A 21,236-nucleotide genomic window follows, 5' to 3' on the forward strand; every position below is an offset into this window, starting at 1 on the left:
AGTCTGTCGTCCGACCAATTCTAACCTACGGGGGGCTTGTCTGGTGGCATTCCCTAGGGAAAACCACCTTCAGGAAAAGCATTGATAAAGTCCAAAGAGTTGCATCGCTACTAATTACAGGCACACCCCAATCCGCACTAGACACCCTACTCAATTTAAAACCGTTAGGTTTACTCGTAGAGGAACAAGGTGCTAGGAGTACCCTGTGGCTCAATGAACTGGGTCAATGGCAGGGTCAGCCATTCGGACACACCGCCATTATCAAGTATGTGGATAGTATAGTAAATCAGGCTATAACTAGTGACTATATATCACCTAGGCACAGCTTTGAACCACTTGATATTCACATACCTAACAGAGACATTTGGACTCGTGATACTCCACCTTTTAACGGTATAGTATAAACAAACTGATGGATCGAAGATGGAAAGGGAAACGGGGGCCGGAGTCTACTGTGAAAGTCCAAATATCCGACGATCCTTCAAATTAAACAACGACTGTAGAAATTTTCGCTATCAGGAAGGCCATAGAGTTGCTGGAAAAAAGAGTCAATGAACTGGACGGACCGGTGACTATATATGTCGATAGTCAAGCGGCAAATTTCAATAAAACTGGCTATCTGGAAGGGGATGTAATGACGATAGTGAATAATGCAGTCTTTGTCAGGACGAGGAACAAACTGAGACGATGGAACACTTACTATACCATTGTCCAACTCTCACAGGAGCAAGACATAAGTTACTGGGTGGGCAAATACTGTCGGATTTCTCTTCCCTCTCCGACACTGAGCCAGCAGTCATTCTTCAGTTTGCCAGACGACCAAAATGGCTAAAGACGATGTGTTAACACGCCGTAGACATAAATCTCTTAAACTCTCCATTCTCTATACAATTTCGTACTAACTTCTTTACTTCTTCGCTCATAGCTATTTTATTTCTTCTCCTATATTTAGTTTACTTTTATCTCTTCCTAATCAGGATGAACACAATGGACCAAAAGGTCTCCGAGTGAAATGGTTGTATTTCTTACAACCACGCATCCTTTAACCTAACCTAAACCTAATAATTCATCTCATAAATTCACTAAAAACTCGAACCCTACACCTCTATTCTCCATCACCAACTAAACAAAAGTGTAGTAAGGCAGTAAAAAGGTGTAGCAGAATCGAGTAAAAAAAGGGAGAACTATTTCATTACTCACTAAACAGAGTATAAATAGTAACTTACATCATAACACCCTACAAATAGAATTAAGAAGACAATATAATGGCTCCTCAGCCCAACAGAAAGAAAATCAAAAAAGTATAAGTAATTCTAATTGAGAGTCAACGTCCCTTTCGGTTAGGGATACGCCATACGACTGAAAGTTTCTTTTCGCAAGAGTTTTAACTATTTTATGATTGATTGATTGGTGTTTTAATTTTTTTCTAACTATCGTTAGAAATAAGACTTTTTCTCAGTTAATTCTATTGAATTTTCGTGTCAATAGTTGTTATTTTTGGTATTATGCTTTTAAATCTGGCATTCAAATTGCGAACGGTGACTTTCGGGCTAAATTGTGCGACGCTGAGTGAAAAATTTGTTCGCGGTCTAAATTTTGCTACCATCCATGTTTGCAGATGACGTTTTGGATGGAAATCATGACCTTGAGACCGCTATTGTTGCCCGGGGCTAATTCATCGGTGTACTTCTTCAGCTAATTTTGAATTGAGGGAGTGGACGGCCGATGACAAGCCTGCTTTGGATTGTTTTTTGCTCAAGTGTTGTCGTTAAGGATAATAGTGGCTCAAAGAATTAGGTGGAAAGTGAGGTTGGATTTGTATTACTTTGATGATTGTCCTATTGGGAGCAAATCCAGTTATATAAACCAGGAAGTACTGTCTTGAAGAGCCTAATTTGGCATTTTTCATTCGTGTAGGAAGTATAAGAACGTTACCACTCAACACTGTTATTTCCAACGAATATTTTGCACACACATTACTCACGTTACATAATAAATTATTACCTGGGACGCCATATATATAGCAGCAGCAGCGACGGATATTGGAGATCGTCCTGGCACGATATCCATTTCAACGGCTTTCTTTGCTATGTGCGTGGCAGCACGTTGAACCATATTTGGCAAGTCTAAAAATGATAGGAAGAATGATTTAAAATATTATCTTCAAACTACAAAAATTAACCAAAACACACCAAGATTGGCACAAAATCTTGACATAAAGTCTGCTGTTGTTATTAGATCCACGCTGGTTTCTAAAGCTTTAAGAGTCAGTTTGAAACACCTTCCTATTTCTTTTTTGCTTATTTTACTAACTGCGCAAATTTCCTTGAATGTACGAGGAACTCCTTCCTGACGGCAAGCAATATAAAGACAAGCTGATGCTTTTGCGTCATTTGAACGTCCCTTGAGATTTTTTCCATCATGTACCTGTAATGTTAATTAAAGTAAATGTACATTAAACAAAAAACGTATATGTTACTGTATTGTATTTGTATGGAAGAAATACTTCCTTATAAAGGTAATATATAATTAAAGGATTAAAAAATCATATATTACAATATTATTTTAATTAACTTTGAATAAAATATTTTTGTCACTACAATTAATTTCAGGTTTAAATCACAAATTAATTAAATATTTAAACATTCATTTGGAAGTCCATTTTCAGAAAAGTGAAAACAGTAAAAGTTATTCAATATTTATAATTCTAATATAAAAATAATAATACATAATATAAGAGTTATACCAAAACAAAACAGTTTTTTTAGCTTGGAATAAAAATTTTATTATGCATATACCTCAGCACGGCTTTGCTATTATTTCAGGATATTTCCTTAATTTTACTTTACTCTCTTATTTGTATATAATATTTTAGTTTGATTTGAATTGTTCGTATTATTTTTCTACAACATAGTAGACTTTGGTTTTATAAATTGAATACACATTTCTATATTGTCAACATAACAATTTTCTCTTCATTCTCTTGTAAACTTTTGTGAAATAAACATATTTGAGTTCCTAATATAAATTGTGGTGTTTCTCCTGCGTTTTGCTCTGACAAAGGTTATGGGCCATTGCACACAAAGAACTAAGGAATTCATAAGAATATGGCTGCAGCTTTAAATATTGAAAAATTGGAAGAAAATAATTATGATGGATGGCGAATTCATATGAAAAGTCTTCTAATACATTCAGATCTTTGGGGCTATGTTTCTAGAGAAATTGTGAAACCTCAATATGAAGTGGGGCTTAGTGAGTGGAATAGAAAAGATAAAAAGGCACTTTCTTTAATATTCCAGTGCCTGAAAAGCGATCAACTTAGTTTAGTTAAAAACTGTGTGATATCTAGGGAAGCATGGTCAAAACTCGAAGGAAAATTCCAACCTCGAGGACCATCAACAAAGGTATTGCTGTTTAGAAGGCTCTTGTCAACAAAAATGAATGCAAGTCAAACAATGAATGATCATTTGAAGGTTTTTAATGATGCAGGAAACAAACTTCGCGAAACTGAAGTCAATATTCCTGATGAAATCTTGGTGATAATATTGTTAAGCAGTTTACGGGAAGATTATGAAAGTTTTGTGGTTGCGATGGAATCAAAAGTCACATTACTATCTTTACCAGTATTAAACAACAAGTTACTTGAAGAATATGAACGAAGAACATCCAGAATCGGATTGGAAGAAAGCCAAGAAGTGTTTTCATCAAGGAACTCGCAGAAAAGGCTGAAAGAACCCGAAGAAGGTAAGAAATTGATGAGAATCAAATGTTTCAAATGCGGAAAACTTGGTCATATAGCAAGGGATTGCTGGAGTATAAGTTCTGGATCAAATGCAATGTTGCATGGATCAATATCATATAAATTCTCAAGTGAAACCTGGGTGTTTGATAGCGGAGCAACTTGTCACATGTATTGTACACGAAAAAATGAAATTATGTTTCGAAATCACAAGGAACGCATTGAATTGGCCGGAGGTTATCACATATTTTCCGAGGGAGTATATAACATAATAATGGAGACAAATAATGGAGAAACTATTTACTTAAAGGATGTGCTTTTCGTACCAGATTTTCGAAGTTAGCGGAAGACAAAGAAATTGCTAATTTTGGTGACAATTATGTTGAAGTTAAAGATATTCAAAAACGTGTCGTTTTGACTGGATATAGAAATGGTGATCTGTATATCTGTGAAACAAAGGAAAATATGCTACATTGTATGTATTCGGAATCAAATTTCATGAAGTGGCACAGACGGTGGGGACACTTAAGTGGTAGAGATATAACTGGTTTATCAAACAAGGGGATGGTTCATGGAATGAATGCCGTGAAAATGCCAAAGAATTTTGAATGTAAATCTTGCTTAAAAGCCAAAATTTGTGTTCAACCATTCCCTAAAGAGGCGACATTCAGATCAAAAGAACCTCTTGAATTAGTTCATACGGATGTTTGTGGTGCAATGAAAGTTACTTCGGCAGGGGGATCCAGATATTTTGTCCTCTTCATTGACGGGAGTATGATGTTTGTCTTTTTTATAAAGAAAAAAAGTGATGTTTACAAAACCTTCACCAATTTTATTTCCCTGGCTGAAAGGCGGGCTTCAAAGAAATTGAAAGTGTTACGTAGCGATAATGGCAAAGAGTATCTTAATTCCGAATTTTCATTTAATCTGGAGAAACTTGGTATAAAAAGGCAATTTACTGTTGAATATACTCCACAGCATAATGGCGTAGCCGAAAGGGCCAATCGCACCGTAGTCGAAATGGCACGATGCATGCTAATTGATTCAAATTTAAACGAAAACTTATGGGGTGAGGCTGTAGATAAAGCTGTATATATAAGAAATAGATGTCCTAACAAATCTCTATGTGATAAAACTACAGTTGAAATGTGGAGCGGAATTAAGGCTACAGTATCGCATTTGAAGATATTCGGATGTCTTAATAAGAGACCAGGAAAGTCAAAATTTGCCTCCAAAGGTATCGAATGTATCATGACTGGTTATTCGGCAGATTCAAAAGCTTATAAATTGTTGGATATTAAAACAGGTAAATTGTACAAAAGTCGAGATGTCAAGTTTATGGAGGATTCCATTGAAAATAGCTATGAGTATGATATTTTTCCTAAAGTCTGGTGGAGAGAAGATAGTAATTCAAAATTTTTAAAAAATAAAATTTCCGAAGAACCAATCCATCAACAAATGTATATACCTGTATGTGAAACTTCCAATAATACACGAGAAATAAACGAAGCTGGACCCGAAAATGAAACGGAGGACGACAGTAATTGTAGAGTGCTACGTTCAGGAAAAAGAATACGTTTAAATAATGTAGTATGCAAGGAAGATATTGTTGAATGCCCAAAAGATTTCACAGAATGTGGAAAACGAATATTCAGCACTAGTGTCAAAAGATACATGGGAGTTAGTCAGAAAACCAGAAAATGAACCCGTGCTGAAAAATAAATGGGTATATACAATTAAGAAAGATAAGGAGGGTAAATGTGATCGATATAAATACGGCATAAACTAGACAGAAACATTTTCCCCGGTAACGAGGTATGGACAGTTTTAGCTTTGGCAGTAGAACACAAGCTATTCGTCCACCAAATAGATGTCACAACAGCTTATCTAAATGCCAGAATAGATGAAGATATTTATATGGAGCAACCAAAAGGGTTCGAGGATGCTAATAATCCTGATTTGGTATGCAAACTGAAAAAATCCATATATGGTTTAAAACAGTCCGGTCGTATGTGGAACGAAAAACTGGATACAGTATTGAAAATTATTGGTTTTACTCGTTGTACTGTTGAGAGATGTGTATGTGTGATGAATACGGAAAGTGAATATAATATTATTGTAATATACGTGGACGATATAATGTTTGCATGTTCTAATATGAAAACGATGAATGCTAATAAATGTGCTCTCAAGGAAAATTTTGAAATTGTTGATAAAGGTCCAGTTCATTTTTTCTTGGGGATGGAGATCGAAAGAAAAGAATCAACTGGCAGAATAAGTTTATCTCAGAAAAAAATAATAAGAGAGTTATTGAAAGAACAATATATGGAAATATTAAAAAATGTAGCACACCTTTGGATCCTGGATCAAAATATAAAAATTGTCAAGATTGTTCAAATTGTAGTAAAGTCGATGTGACCGAGCATCAATCGCTTATAGGATCCTTGATGCATATTGGAATTTGCTCGCGTCCTGATATTGTTCATGCAGCTGTCACAGTTTAATAAAAACCCCCATTTGGAACATCTTAAAGGAGCAAAACATGTCCTTCGCTACTTGGCAAACACTATTGATTACGAAATTTGTTATAAGTCTAATGGGAAATTATATGGCTTTGCAGATGCTGATTGGGCAAGTAGCTCAGATGACAGATCATATACGGGATATACATTTATTCTAGCAGGTGCAGCAATATCATATGAATCGAAGAAACAGACAGTGACATTAAGCAGCACGGAAGCAGAATACATGGCTATATCTGCGGCGTCAAAGGAAGCAATATATTTGAGAAACTTACTCACAGAACTTGGATTTGAAGATTTATGTAATAATGGAACAGAAATATATGGAGACAACCTAAGTGCTCAACAATTGGTACGAAATCCTGTATGTCACGCGAGAAGTAAACACATCGATACACGTGTTCATCATGTTCGTGAACTATATGAAGAGGGCCTAATAAAATTGATATTCACTCCGTCTACAGAAAATGTGGCTGATATTCTAACCAAATGTTTAAAGCCATTTTCACATATGAAATTGACAAAAATGCTCGGTGTTGGCCAGTTTTCATTAAGGGAAGGTGTTGGAAATATGTAATGAAAACTACTTTCTTATTTTAGTTTGATTTGAATTGTTCGTATTATTTTTCTACAACATATTAGACTTTGGTTTTATAAATTGAATACACATTTCTAAATTGTCAACATTACAATTTTCTCTTCATTCTCTTGTAAACTTTTGTGAAATAAACATATTTGAGTTCCTAATATAAATAGTGGCGTGGGTTTATTTAAATAAGCCTATTCGGTGTGCACCTGCGTCAAACAATTATTATACTATATAATTTCCTGCTTATCATTAGAACACTATATTTTATCACTTTGATTTTGAAGTAACATTGCTTTACATTCTTCTAATAAAAAATTATTTTCCCTGAACAGTGGAAATAAAAACTTCCCTATAAGATATATCTTACAAACTTTACAAAAAAAACTTTTCTGGGCCGTTAATTAGCGTTTCTAAATCGGGAAAAGCATATTTTTCAGTAACATCATCCATAACTAAGTTAAAATAGTAGTAAACGCAAGATATATGTTATGTTTAAACAACGTTGGAACTATTATCGGTGACAAGTACAATTTTCCCAACTTGTCTTCAATATCAAATTCTTTAAGAGTGTTAGTTATGTTATATTCTCTCCCGTTTTCTTCTCGTGAAAAAAATCCTCTGTTAACACATACGTATCTACATACATATTTATATTTAAGTTGTAGTTTAGTTGTGACGTATTTACAGCTTTATTCTAGTTTGTTAATTCAGCATTTTTATGTAAGCCATTTATTAACGTTTATTTAGGTTCAATATTTAAGAATTTCATTTATTCACTTTGTATTAATAATATTTGACCTAGTTTTACTTTATGCAAGTAATCAATTATGTTAAGAAATTATTTGTATAAAAGAATGGAAACAATAAAGAGTTAATCAGTTGTCTTTTGTCAAGCGACCATAACCAATTTGGATTTATTTAATAATCATCGTCTTTCCTTCAAGTTTATGTGCTTGTAAGGAGAATTTTAAGGACTGTAAGTGTCAGTTCAAATTTATGTGTTTGAACTGAATCCCACTAGGTCCGATTTATATTAACATTTTTTGGTGACCCCGACGTGATCGTTTACACACATCATTTTGCCCCACAAGTGGTAAAGGATTTGAATCGTAATACGCGTTCGTTTACACACATCCTTTTGTCCCACAAGTGGTAAAGGATTTTGATCGTAATACGCGTTCATTAACACACCTCCTTTTACCCCACAAGTGGTAAAGGATTTGAATCGTAATACGCGTTCGTTTACACACATTCTTTTACCCCACAAGTGGTAAAAGAGGTTGATCGTGATACGTGTCGTTAAACACAGCCTTCTGCCCCACAAGTGGTAAAGGACTCGGCAACATATATCCGGTTTTGTCAGACGTGATACACATGCATCTTGTACACAAATTTCTTTGGAAAAAATTTAAATATCAATAATGGCATCGCTTCAAGACCTTATAGTCCAACAAGAAGTTAGGGGCAGTAATTTCGAAAAATTCATAGCGACAATTAGGAAGGCACCGCTTGAAAGAAGAACTAAGGAATTCTACATTGGCAAGCGTAAGGAGCTAGAGCAGCATTGGCAGACGTTTGAATCGGCAGAAAACCAGATCCGCAAAGATCCATCATTGGCAGAGGATGATCCATATATAGCGGAGAATCTGCACCAGGCCATAGGCGAAAAGTTCAATGCAACATTGGACTATATAAAGGCGGAGTTGGAGAAGATGAAGTCTGCCAAGGTCAATCCAGATAAACCCGCAAAGGCAAGATCGCCAGAAAATGATTCAAAACCCCAAGCATCAGCCCAGGTTAAGGAACCTGCGTCGGCTCAAGTTGAGGGACTGGCCCGAAGGGTAAAGGCGAGAATGACAGCCCTCGGTCGCCTTCTGCAGAGTATGGAAAATATAGAAACGGGACAGTCAAAACAAGTCTATGTGATAAAAGAAGAGTCGATTAAAGGGCTGTGGAGTCAAATTACAGGCCTGTACGATGAAATTTGGCAACAGGTCGAGGATCCTTCGAGAATCGGGCTGAATCAAGACAACTACGATAGCCTAGAAGATGCGGTTCAAAGCAACTTGATAAGGCTGGCAATACTGAAAGAGAAATGCGGTGGCAATATAAGAAGCACACCTCAATTGGGAACTGACTTGGTAGCACACAGCTCACTTCCACTACCAAAGGTAACAATCCCTCAATTCAATGGGGATTGTCTGAAGTGGCGTCAGTTCTATGAACTCTTTCTGGAGATGGTGGACAAGCAGCATCTTCCTAATGTCCAAAAGATGTGGTACTTAAAAACAAATTTGTCGGGCGAAGCTGGAAAACTCATAAGCCACTTAGCCTTGACAGAGGACAACTACGCAACTGCATGTATGTTGCTCCAAGAACGGTACAATAACAAACGGGTTCTTGTTTCAACATTGGTAGAACGTATTCTGAACCAGCCAACAGGAACCTCATCAACCGCTTCTATCAAAGCTTTGCATGATACGACGAGGAAATGTATGCTGGCCCTGAACAACCTGGATATTGACACTTCGTCGTGGGACGCGCTATTGATCCAATTGATTACGAAGAAGTTGGATCATGCGTTGTACATACGATATATGCAATCGTTAAAAAGACCGAAGGAGGTCCCTTCCATGAAAGAACTCTTTGCATTTTTGGAATTGCAGTTTGAGTCAATGGAATCGATTGGGAAAGTGGCAACTGCTCACAAAGGTTCAAGCAAAGCTGTTTCGTCCATAACATCAATGGAGAATCGCAGTAATTGCAAACTATGCAAAAATGGTCAACATCGTCTTTATCAGTGTAAGCAATTCTTGGCGATGTCAGAATCTGAAAGACTCCAATGGGTACAACAACATAAAATGTGCGTGAACTGTTTTAAGGCTGATCATATAGCGCAAAACTGCACATCTGGTAATTGCAAGAAATGTAATAATAAACACAATACGTTGTTACATTTATCAGGGAGATCTCAATCATCATCAACAGGCTTAAATCAAACGTCAACCACAAGTAGCAATCATACACCAGTCAATACTGCTGTAATTTCTTCGGCATCAGCAGAAGATCAGAAGAACGTAATTCTTGCCACTGCGAGAGTCACCATAAAAGCTGCAAATGGTATGTCAGGCGAGTTCAGAGCTGTGCTTGATTCCGGTTCACAAGTAAATATTGTTACAGAACGGCTGATTAAAAGGTTATCAATTGCAACAACAGAGACCTCTTTGTCTATTGACGGAGTTGGAAAAATCCAGAAGAAGGCTTATCATCGTGTGAACATGCAAATGTTGTCTAACAATTCTGGATTTTCATCTTATTTGGAAGCATTTGTTTTACCAACGATCATACCTGCACATCCGAATCACGATTTGGACATATCTAACTGGCAGATTCCAACGAACATTAAATTGGCGGATCCAAATTTTAATATTCAAGCAAAAATTGACATCCTACTCGGGGCGGAGTTTTACTTCAGCCTAATGCAACCGGGTACAATAAAACTGAATAATAATCAACCTATGCTGCAGAATACTGCTCTTGGCTGGATTGTAGGCGGCTTAATAGAACAATCATCAACGAACGTCACATCAGCAGCGCTAACATGTGCAATTTTCGATAGTGAAACTTCACTGGCACAAGCAATTGAGAAGTTATGGAAACTCGAAGAAGTAGCATCAACAGAAAGGGTAATGTCTCCGCTGGAAACCCGGTGCGAGTCTCATTATAATCAGCATGTCCAGACAGATCAGAACGGTCGATTCATTGTTAGTCTTCCTTTCCAAGAATCTCCAACAACATTGGGAAAATCTCATGCGATGGCGTGTAACCGGTTCATGAGTCTTGAACGTCGGCTTCTTCAGAAGGATGATATCCGCATGCAATACATCAAGTTCATGCAGGAATATGAAATGCTAGGACACATGCAGAAAATTGACGTGAATATAGTGTCGAACCCTAAATATTTCATTCCGCATCACTGTGTGCTTAAACCAGATAGTACCACAACAAAATTAAGGGTAGTATTTGATGCATCCGCGAAAACGTCATCGGGTCATTAGCTATTACAGTTATTAGCTATTACAAGCTCAATACTGTTACATATGGAACTCGTGCAGCACCGTACCTTGCCACAAAGTGTCTACAGAAAATCGCAGACGACAACTTGGATCGCTATCCCCTTGGTTCAGAAATGCTAAAAGAGAACTTTTATATGGACGATGGTCTCGGTGGTTCTGATAGCTTAAACATAGCGACGGAGACACAAAAGGAATTGATAATCATTTTGAAAAAGCACGGCTTCAACTTAAGAAAATGGTCGTCAAACAGTCCAAGATTGCTAAAGGATATACCTTATAGTGATAGGGAAGTCAATCTAGATTTTGATGAAAGCAAAACGATAAAGACTTTGGGACTATTTTGGATGCCCCAGGCCGACCGTTTTTGCGTGAAGGCAAATATTGATCATTGTCAAGTAATAACGAAACGATCAGTTACGTCTGAGCTAGCGAAACTCTTTGATCCACTTGGTCTGCTTGCACCAATTGTTGTAAAAGCAAAGATGTTTATCCAGCAGCTGTGGCAACTTGCATTAGGATGGGATGAACCATTACCCGAAAAACTTTGTGCTACCTGGAAAACATTTCGAAGCGAGTTGGAAGGTCTCAACAATTTCAAAATACCACGACATGTATTCGGTGGGCAGATTCCGGCAAAGGTGCAATTACATGTGTTTGCCGATGCGTCGGAGAAAGCGTTTGGCGCTGCTGTATACATTCGCTTTGTTACAAAGGATGGTCTCGTAGCTGTACGCCTGATCTGCGCTAAATCCAGAATTGCTCCGTTGAAACAGCAAACACTTCCTCGACTAGAGCTTTGTGCCGCAGTGGTAGCAGCTGAACTGGGTAATAGAGTAAGGATTGACTTAAAGCTTCAAAGTCACCCCATGTTTCTATGGACCGACTCGGAAATTGTCCTTGCCTGGATAAAATCCCAGTCAACCTTATATAAGACATTTGTGGCAAATAGGGTGTCAGTCATTCAAACATTGTCATTACCAGAGCAATGGAAGCACGTTCCGTCAAAGGAGAATCCAGCCGACATGCTTTCTCGAGGTCTGCAACCAGTAGACCTATATAAGAGTCGATTATGGTTTCATGGTCCAGTTTTTCTTCACGGAAAAGAGGAGTTGTGGCCTGCTAAATGTCCTCCTCAAAATGCTCTTACAAATAACATGGAGCTAAAGGTTGCCGCTACGACTGCTATAGTAACCTCTGACATCCACTTTATAAATGGAATCGATCACAAAAATTCCTTCAGGAGACTACAAAGGATTGTGTCATACGTCCTCAGATTCATAAGAAATGCGCGGATGCAAAGGTCTCAGCGGCCCAGAAGTAAGGCCCTTAACCCTGAGGAGTTAGATGACTCCCTCCGGTTAATTACTCATGCTATACAATCGGCAGAATTCGCAACTGAAATAAAAGAGTTGAAAGCTGAGAAGCAAATTAGCAAACATAGCTCTCTATGCAGCCTGTCGCCGTACTTGGATGAAGACGGTGTCCTTCGCGTAGGTGGAAGATTGGAACATTCTATGCTTCAACCGGAGGCAAAACATCCAATAATATTGCCATATAACGGCCCATTAGTAAAATTGTTTTTTACGACGATTCATGAAGAAAACAAACATTGTGGACCTCAAGCGCTGTTAAACACAATAAGACAACGATTTTGGCCAATCAGAGGGAAAATAACTGCCAGATCAACGATTCAAAAATGTATAAGGTGCACCAGAGCACGACCCCAGCTGTATCAACAAATAATGGGACAGCTGCCAGCAACAAGAGTAACTCCCGCACGGCCATTTATAAACTCTGGAGTTGACTATTGTGGGCCATTTTGGATACATTACAAAGTGAGGGGTAAGCGACCAACCAAGGCTTATGTAGCTGTCTTCTGCTTCTTTGCGACAAAGGCAGTTCACCTAGAACTTGTGTCTGATTTATCCACAGAAGCTTTTATTGGCGCACTTAAACGCTTCATTGCGCGGCGTGGACACTGCCAAAACATATATTGCGACAATGCTACGAACTTCGTTGGAGCCAAGAATAATTTAGCGGAGCTATCTGAATATATATATTCGGATAAAGCACAAGAATCAATTATTTCAACCTTAAGCGCTAAAGGCATTCACTTTCATTTCATCCCACCAAGAGCACCGCATTTCGGAGGTTTATGGGAAGCAGCAGTGAAGTCCGCGAAACGCCTCTTGGTACGTAGCGTGTCAACGGAAAACCTAACACATGAGGAATTGGAAACGATCATAATCGAGATAGAAGCAATCCTAAATTCCCGGCCGCTCACGCCTTTGTCAAACGATCCTGATTGTCTTGAAGCATTGACACCAGGGCACTTTTTAATCGGCGAGGCTTTAACTACACAAGTAGACAGCAGAGCAGAATCTGTTAAGACATCCAGCACATCTCATTGGAAGCTGCTCTCACATATCAAGCAGCAGTTCTGGAGAAGATGGTCGGATGAATACCTCCACGAACTGCAACAACGGAACAAATGGAGGAGAAAGATGAACAATCTTCGGAAAGGTGATATGGTCATCATCAAGGAAGATAATTTACCACCGATGAAGTGGCCATTGGGAAGAATTCTCAATGTGTTCGCTGGTGACGATGGAGCTGTACGAGTTGCTGATGTGAAAACATCAACTGGAGTATACAAACGGGCCATTCAGAGGCTGGCTCCACTGTTTCCAGAGGAGCATAGTGAATTATCCACAGACCAGACAACGCAGGCAAGAGGAAGATGGGAAATATACCATCCCGAGGAAAAGAATGAAGATCGCAAATTGCCCCATAATGCTATCAGTAATATTAGCCTTGCTTCTAATGCCTGTGGTCCTATGCGACATGCTGAAAATAACGCAATTTCACAATGATCCGGGATTATATTTTGAAGGCTTGGGAACAGTGAAACTTAACACGGCAGAATGGAAAATGTTGGTGTATTAAGATTTAACGCCTTTTGCATCAGAAATAAAGTCGCTTTCAATCGGTTTACAATCGCTGCAGCAGATGTGTCCTGTAATTCAGGAACACAAGATGTGTGACATGTTCGTGAGCAATCTCAAACACATTAAAAATGAACTACTACAGGAAAAGGAGTTATTTACCAACAGACGGTTTAAAAGATCTCCATTCAATATAGTCGGCAATATTGCGTGTTCACTTTTTGGTGTCCTTGATGCTGATTATGCGGAAGAAATGTCTAAAACCATTAGCAAGGCAAGAATCGAGCACGAGCACATGACAAGTCTGTTGAAAGCCCAAACTTCAATAGTTGACTCTACCATTAATGTCATAAAACAGGATGAGATCGGAAATCAACAAAAGATACAAGAGATCTCAGAAATGGTTGAGAAAATAAATAATGATGTGGCTAAAGAGTCTTCCCAGTTAAAAAACTCGCAGCTTGTCGGACTCTTGTCAACGTACCTGGTATTCTCCGCAATGAACCTGCAGAGAGTAGAGTCGGAAATCATTAGTGTACTTACCGATACACATAATGGCAAAATAAGTCCACTTTTACTGTCTCCTCATCAATTGAGAGAAGAGATTAACATAATCAAGGCTAATCTTCCAATTTCGCATGCTTTACCAACGGACGATGAGAACTTGATTGAGCTCTATAAACTTATGAGCGTCAAGGGTGCAGTGGCAAAGCATGAAGTCATCTTCGAGGTCAAGATACCCTTAGTCAATCAACAGTTTTTTGAATTATTCAAGGTAGTACCCGTTCCAACAATAAGGAATGGCACTCTAATAGTCATTAAGCCAGAAAAGTCATACTTGGCTACAGATGCGCACAGAGACGAATACATACTTTTTCAACCTGAGGACATATCAAGATGCCTTAAACCAAAGAATGACGAATACATCTGTAGAAATCAGCGGTCCAAACTCCGGAGGAACGCAGTCGCCAACCCCTGTGAAGTCAATATCTTTAATAATCATTCAACTGCCAATTGCAATCTCAACAAGATTATTGGATCTACAGTATGGACCCAATTGCATCATCAAAATAGATGGATCTTCGCTACTACTGTCGATGTTGAATCTTCTATTGTATGCGGTACGGAGACAAATCTTATCATCATCAAGAATGCCGGAATAATGGAGATGTGTTCCAACTGTGTCATGAAGAACCATTTTGTTACCATACATGGACATTTTGAACCCTCAAACAGCATACACACTTCATATGTGAGATTAAAAGACATTCATTCTATAAGTCCACCACAGGAAATAGAAAAGATTTTAACGCTCACGAACACTACTTCCCACAAGGTTCATCTGGAAGTATTGAATAATATACAACGGCAGTTGAATGAATCAACACTTAAGCATTTGCCACAACTTACACACTCCACCAGTCTTCACCATCATGCAGTTAGCTACACCTCGTTATGTTGCTGCATTATTATTCTGCTTGGTCTGCTGAGTTGGAGAATACATTTAAGGTTCAACAAACCAGCTCAATTTACACCTACTCCAGCTGTAAGAACTCACCAATCAGCAACAAATGGCTCCGTTTCAGCTTGAACACTGTCAACGCGGCGGAGAATGTTAACACATACGTATCTACATACATATTTATATTTAAGTTGTAGTTTAGTTGTGACGTATTTACAGCTTTATTCTAGTTTGTTAATTCAGCATTTTTATGTAAGCCATTTATTAACGTTTATTTAGGTTCAATATTTAACAATTTCATTTATTCACTTTGTATTAATAATATTTGACCTAGTTTTACTTTATGCAAGTAATCAATTATGTTAAGAAATTATTTGTATAAAAGAATAAAAACAATAAAGAGTTAATCAGTTGTCTTTTGTAAAGCGACCATAACCAATTTGGATTTATTTAATAATCATCGTCTTTCCTTCAAGTTTATGTGCTTGTAAGGAGAATTTTAAGGACTGTAAGTGTCAGTTCAAATTTATGTGTTTGAACTGAATCCCACTAGGTCCGATTTATATTAACATCCTCTTTCTCCTAAAAGTGCTACATTTAGTACAAAATTATTATAAATTTACCGCGCACTTAAAGAAATAAAACTCCTTGGAATATAATCACCGGCCCACGTGTCTTTTGTGAATGAAATTTGTTGACCTTCGATATAAGCAGAATTTTGGTGGTGGGGCAAGAGTTTATCATCACAAAAAATGACAAAAGTTCTCCTAATTCCCAGGTGAGCAAAAAAAAAGTCAAAGGTCCAGAAAATATCCTCAATACGTTTTTTTGCAATTGTAACTTGCGGATGTATAAAAAAACGGATTACTTTGCACAATTTCGTGAGGATAGTAAGGACAGAACATGCGCAAATGTCCAGCTCAGAAGAGTAGAAGAAGATTTATGTGATCTTAGTGAGGAGTTCAATGACGCAATAAGTTATTATCGTTCTGTTCCAATGATTTTTTTTAAATTGTCAAAACAGTTGGTGAAGTATGCCCATAGAAAAAACCGTTTTCTGGAAAATTTCTTAAAACTAAAAATGGTGATCTTTGACTCCGAATAACTGTTTTGCAGACATCAGATTTATTGGAATTTTCGACCTCCATGCCAAAATTCCAATATGACAAAGGAACTAAACAATTTCTGCAATACAATTGAAGTCGGGACTTAAGTATTACAAAAATAAAGCATTTTACATAAGATGTTTGAAATATCGTCAAAAACAATTACAATTTAAATAATTAGAGTGGTATTTTTAGTAGACAGTTCAATTAATTGTGGTCTATAGAGTTATCACTGTTAAGACCGGGAATTGAACCCAACAAATTCAGATTGCTAGCTTAAAGTTCGCTTAACTGCATGGTCCAATAACTCAGTCGGAAATTGATTATAATTTTAAATAGTTATTCATTTACACTACTTTTTTTAACGACTTTTTGGCATTTCAAAAAAAAAAAAAAAAAAAAAAAACAAAACAAAATACCCTACACCACTATGCATATTTAGTACAGCTCTCGTAAGATAAAGGTTTATATTGGGCATGTCTGAGCTCTATGAGATATCTGGTACAAAATATGACTATGGTAGGGTGCATATTCCGAAAGTTAGAGATTTAAACACCAAATCGGATGAAAAATTTGGTGCACAAAAAACCTAAAATCGGACGAAAATATAGAGGGAAGCTATATACAAATCTGATCCGATCTTGATAAAATTTGAATCAAGTATTGCTAGGCTGTATCTAATATCTGAGATTCGATCGAGTGATCCCTGCATGGACAGTCTATAAATTATTTGCTGTGCCAAGGAAAATAAATAAAATTCAAAATTTAAAGTTTGTGAAGTAGTAATTGGCTATTAATATTTTGGAAACTATTTTTGGAGTTCCCTGCCATTCACTGTTGTTGGAGTTACGTGTTAATTACAGCTTTTCTGGAGTGCCACAACGAAATATTTCTGCTGCTTTGTTTTGGTGGTTAATGCGCATAGTTACACATATTTAAAATGCCGTCCCAATTGATCTGTAATGTTTGCAATGAACATATTGCAAAATCTAAACACAAAATGGGATGCACTGGTAGGGTGATTTTTTTTTTTATTTGGATTGTGTGGGTGTGTCTGAAGCTGAGGCTAGAATTAATAAGGCTCTTAGATACACTTGTAGTGCCTGTGTGCGTTCTGCTGGTGGTGATGGTGTGTCTGGGGTTGTTGATCGTGGCAACCTTATTAATTCGGTGCCGAATTTGTACCCTGCTGCTTGTGCCTCTGTTGTTGGCAGATGAACTGAAGTCAGCTGTTAGTGAAGGGCACTGCACATTGGTGGGTAGAATTCGTGACTTGGAATTGTTTAATTCTATCCTCCAGCGCAGACTGAACCGTTCAGATGTAATTATCAGAGGCCTGCCTAATAATGTTAAAGACCTTATGGGATTACATTACCTCTTGACTTGCATCATTGTTGTTACATCTCTGCTCGTAGAGCGGTTCTTGTTAAGTTTAACTCAATTCAGGACAGAGATGATGTGATGCGAAATTTTGCCAAAAGGGGGCGTATACTTTTGAAGGAAGTAATGGAGGATTGTCTTCTTGAATCCCGGGTGTACATAAATGATCACCTGATTAGGTCAACTTCGAAGCTGGTGTCTGCTTGTCGTGGTTTGCTGAGGAAGAAGCACATTAGGAGTTTTAGTTGAAGTGGTTCTCCATGATGGAGTGAAAACGATGTTTGAGCAGTGTGAGCTTTTTGAATTGGCCAATCAATCTCGGTGTGCAGTAAGTGGCGTACAGTTGAATTCTGCTCCTGGTTTGCTGCTTGGTGATGGTAATGCTGTATAATAGTTGTTTGTTTAGATGTTTAAGGTATGCTAGTTTTGTTGATCTCACTATTTTTTGATTTTTTTTTATTTTTCTTGGGCCAAGTGAATTGTTAATATAACAAGTTTTGCCTTTGTTTTTCCTTTATTATATATTTATTTTATCATATTTTTATTTTATTGTATTTATTCTTATTTTATTGTTTTCCATGATTTTTCTAACTTCTATAACTATGCTCCCCAGCCTTTTTCTTGATTTCTATGTCCCTTGATGGGAATCTTGGACCCGTAATCAGGGATGCTCAATTTTTCAGGCATGTCTCTTCTTGCTTCCATGGTAAACCTACGTATGGTCACTTGAATTGTCAAAGATTGCGACCATCTAGATTAATCATAAAGCTGATGAGTTAAAATGTCTGCTTGTTGGTAGTGGTATTGATGTTTTTGCAGTGACTGAATCTTGCCTTAACCCTGCGGTGTCTTCGAGGTCGTTGTTGGTTCCGGGGTACAAGGTTCTGCGTAATGACCCTGTTGGTCGCATTGCTGGAGGTGTAATGTTATATGTACGTGATAATTTGTCATTTTGTCAAGGTGGTTTACCGTTCGGAGAATTATGGTGTGTGTGAGTCTTTGTCTGCTGAGCTTTTCCTGGGCGGCACTACAGTGCCTTTTACTGTTGTCTACTTACCTCGTGGTGATGTAGATTCATTTCGTCTTATCCATGAGGGCATTTTTGATTCATATGCGTCTGTGGCGATTTTAGCTATAATTTGTTTAAACCACTGAATTATTTATCAATGCGAAGACTGTGCAGATCTCTTTGACTTTCTGTTGTAGACAACTCCAGCCAGGCCTCTGATGCCTTGGCTGTGCATTTTTCTTTGCATGGGCAGTGCCCTAATATTTCCCACCATGCATTGATTTTGGGAGAGGTTGAACTCCAGGTTCTTGCTGAAGAAAAGGTTATTGAGTTCCTGGATTTTCGTAGGACTGACTGGCGGGGCGTGGAAGATTATGTTTGCAATTTTGATTTTAGTCCTCTTTATCTTACGAGTGATGTTGACCAACAGTTGCCTTTGTTTGATTTGTTGTTTCAAAATTTGTTGTCTTTTGTACCTACTGCTACCAGCTGATGCTTGGTTGGGTTGGATGTGGTAAAGTCGACCTGTCACGTTAGGGATCTGGCTTATCTGGAGTGGCGTAGGCGTATGTATAGAAACCGCTGTAAGGCTGTCATGCGTAATGAAAGAAGGAAATTTTATGAGGAAATGTTTGATCGTATGATGATGGTTGTTGTGTCCCATTTATTGATGTCAATGCTGTTAATAATTTCTTTTGTAGTATTGGTAATTTAAGTTCGTCTCGTGATTTTGTTTTTAGTGAGGCCAATGGGTTTGATTCTTTTAGATTTGACTGTGTGTATATGGAAGATTTGTGCCTTGCGGAATGTTAAGTCAAAGGCTGTAGGTGTTGATGGCATACCTATTAAGTTCTTTAAATGTGTATTCCCTTACATTTGTAGTCACTTTCTGCATGTTGTAAATTGTATTTTTATGACATCAACCTTTCCGCTTGCGTGGAAGGTTGCTCGTGTAGTGCCTGTGCCGAAGAAGGGGAGTTCTTATCAGCAGACGAATCTTCGACCAATAAGCATTCTGCCGGCTATGTCGAAGATAGTTGAACAAGTTATTAAGGATGCTATTGTTTAGTTTCTGGATGACCGTAAGTATTTGAGTAGTTCTCAGTTCGGGTTTCGGCATGGTTCTAGCACCACGGTTCATCTTTTAGCCCTCACTGATCTCATTCGTGATGTGTTCAATACTTCTGATGTTGGTTTGCATGTTGGCCTTGACTTGTCTAAGGCCTTTGATTCTGTGGATTATACGCTTCGCTTCTGCTCTGTAAGCTGAGAGACAAATTTTGTTTCTCTCTTTCTCATGTAGTGATATCGGCGTATTTGAGTGGAAGATCTCAGTTTGTTGTGCACAGGGGTGTACAGTCTGATGGGGTCTGTGTTTGGCCCTCTGCTTTTATTAAGTTCATTAATTACATTGTGCAGTCTTTGTCTAATTTCAGGTGTGAAGTCTTCATGTATGCGGAGGACATTCATGTCTTCTATAGAAGTGCAGATCTCCTTGACTTGGAAAATGTGGCAAACACTACGTTGGGATTGCTTTCTATGTGGATCTCTTCTAATGGTTTGTCAGTGAATTGGTATAAAACTGAAGCTGTTCTGTTTAATAGTGCTCGTTATGTTCCTATGCCGTGCATCTGTGGTGGATTTTGTGGATGAGATGAGATGTTTAGGTGTAGTCATTGACACCAAGATTAATTTTTCAGCGTATGTTGATTCTTTGCTGTCTCGTGTGCATTTTCAGCTTAGGAGGCTCTATAGTCTTCAAGCTCATTTGCCTCTTGGTGTTAGGATGATGGTAGCTAGATCTTTATTAATGTCTCATGTCAACTATTGTTTAGAAGTAATCTTAAACAAAACTGTATTGTTAGGTATGTGTTTGGGTATAGTGATCGTGTAACACAGTATGTTATTAAGTTTCTTGGTCTGTCCTTTAACAGATATGTTGAATACCGCCTGCTTTTGTGTCTTTACAGAATTATGAGGAATGTTAATTCTCCTTTATATAATAAGTTTGTGTTTTGTAGATCATCTCGAAATCCGCAATTGTTGTTTTCAAGATTTTCGTCTGTAGTTGGAGAGAAAGCGTTTGTTGTAAGAGTTGCGAGATTGTGGAATCAACTCACTCTGACCCAGCGTAATTTTACCTGTTCTTTTGAACATTACAGGAAGAGGTGTTTTGAATATTTGTCTGTACATCGAGTTTCTGGTTGCTGGTTATATTTTTATTTTTTTGTTATTTTTTTAGTTATTGACAATTTTTTATGGTAGTTTATTTTCCATAGAGTGGAAACAAGTGATGATTAATAGCGCCTGAATGTATTGATACCTCTTGCCTTTTTCCTCTCAGCCTTGCTTAACTGTTGTTCAGCTTGGTAGAGGAGTTGTGTCTGAGGGTCTAATTACTAAATTGG

The 21,236-nt window shown here is 37.8% G+C and overlaps 1 protein-coding gene across 1 annotated transcript in view; it reads right to left on the bottom strand.

Annotated features, from left to right (window-relative positions):
• The window catches only part of LOC101896597 (transcription initiation factor IIB), a 103,979-nt gene that overhangs the window by 50,039 nt on the left and 32,704 nt on the right, over positions 1-21,236 (bottom strand). The window contains exons 3-4 of the mRNA XM_059130079.1: positions 2,193-2,427; positions 2,005-2,126 (exon numbers count right to left, since the gene is read on the bottom strand). Coding sequence (XP_058986062.1) covers positions 2,005-2,126; positions 2,193-2,427 — 357 coding nt within the window. The remainder of the gene's footprint in view (positions 1-2,004; positions 2,127-2,192; positions 2,428-21,236) is intronic.

Source organism: Musca domestica, unplaced genomic scaffold (genome assembly GCF_030504385.1).
Source record: "Musca domestica strain aabys unplaced genomic scaffold, Musca_domestica.polishedcontigs.V.1.1 11, whole genome shotgun sequence".
In the NCBI taxonomy this organism is placed as follows: Eukaryota; Metazoa; Arthropoda; class Insecta; order Diptera; family Muscidae; genus Musca; species Musca domestica.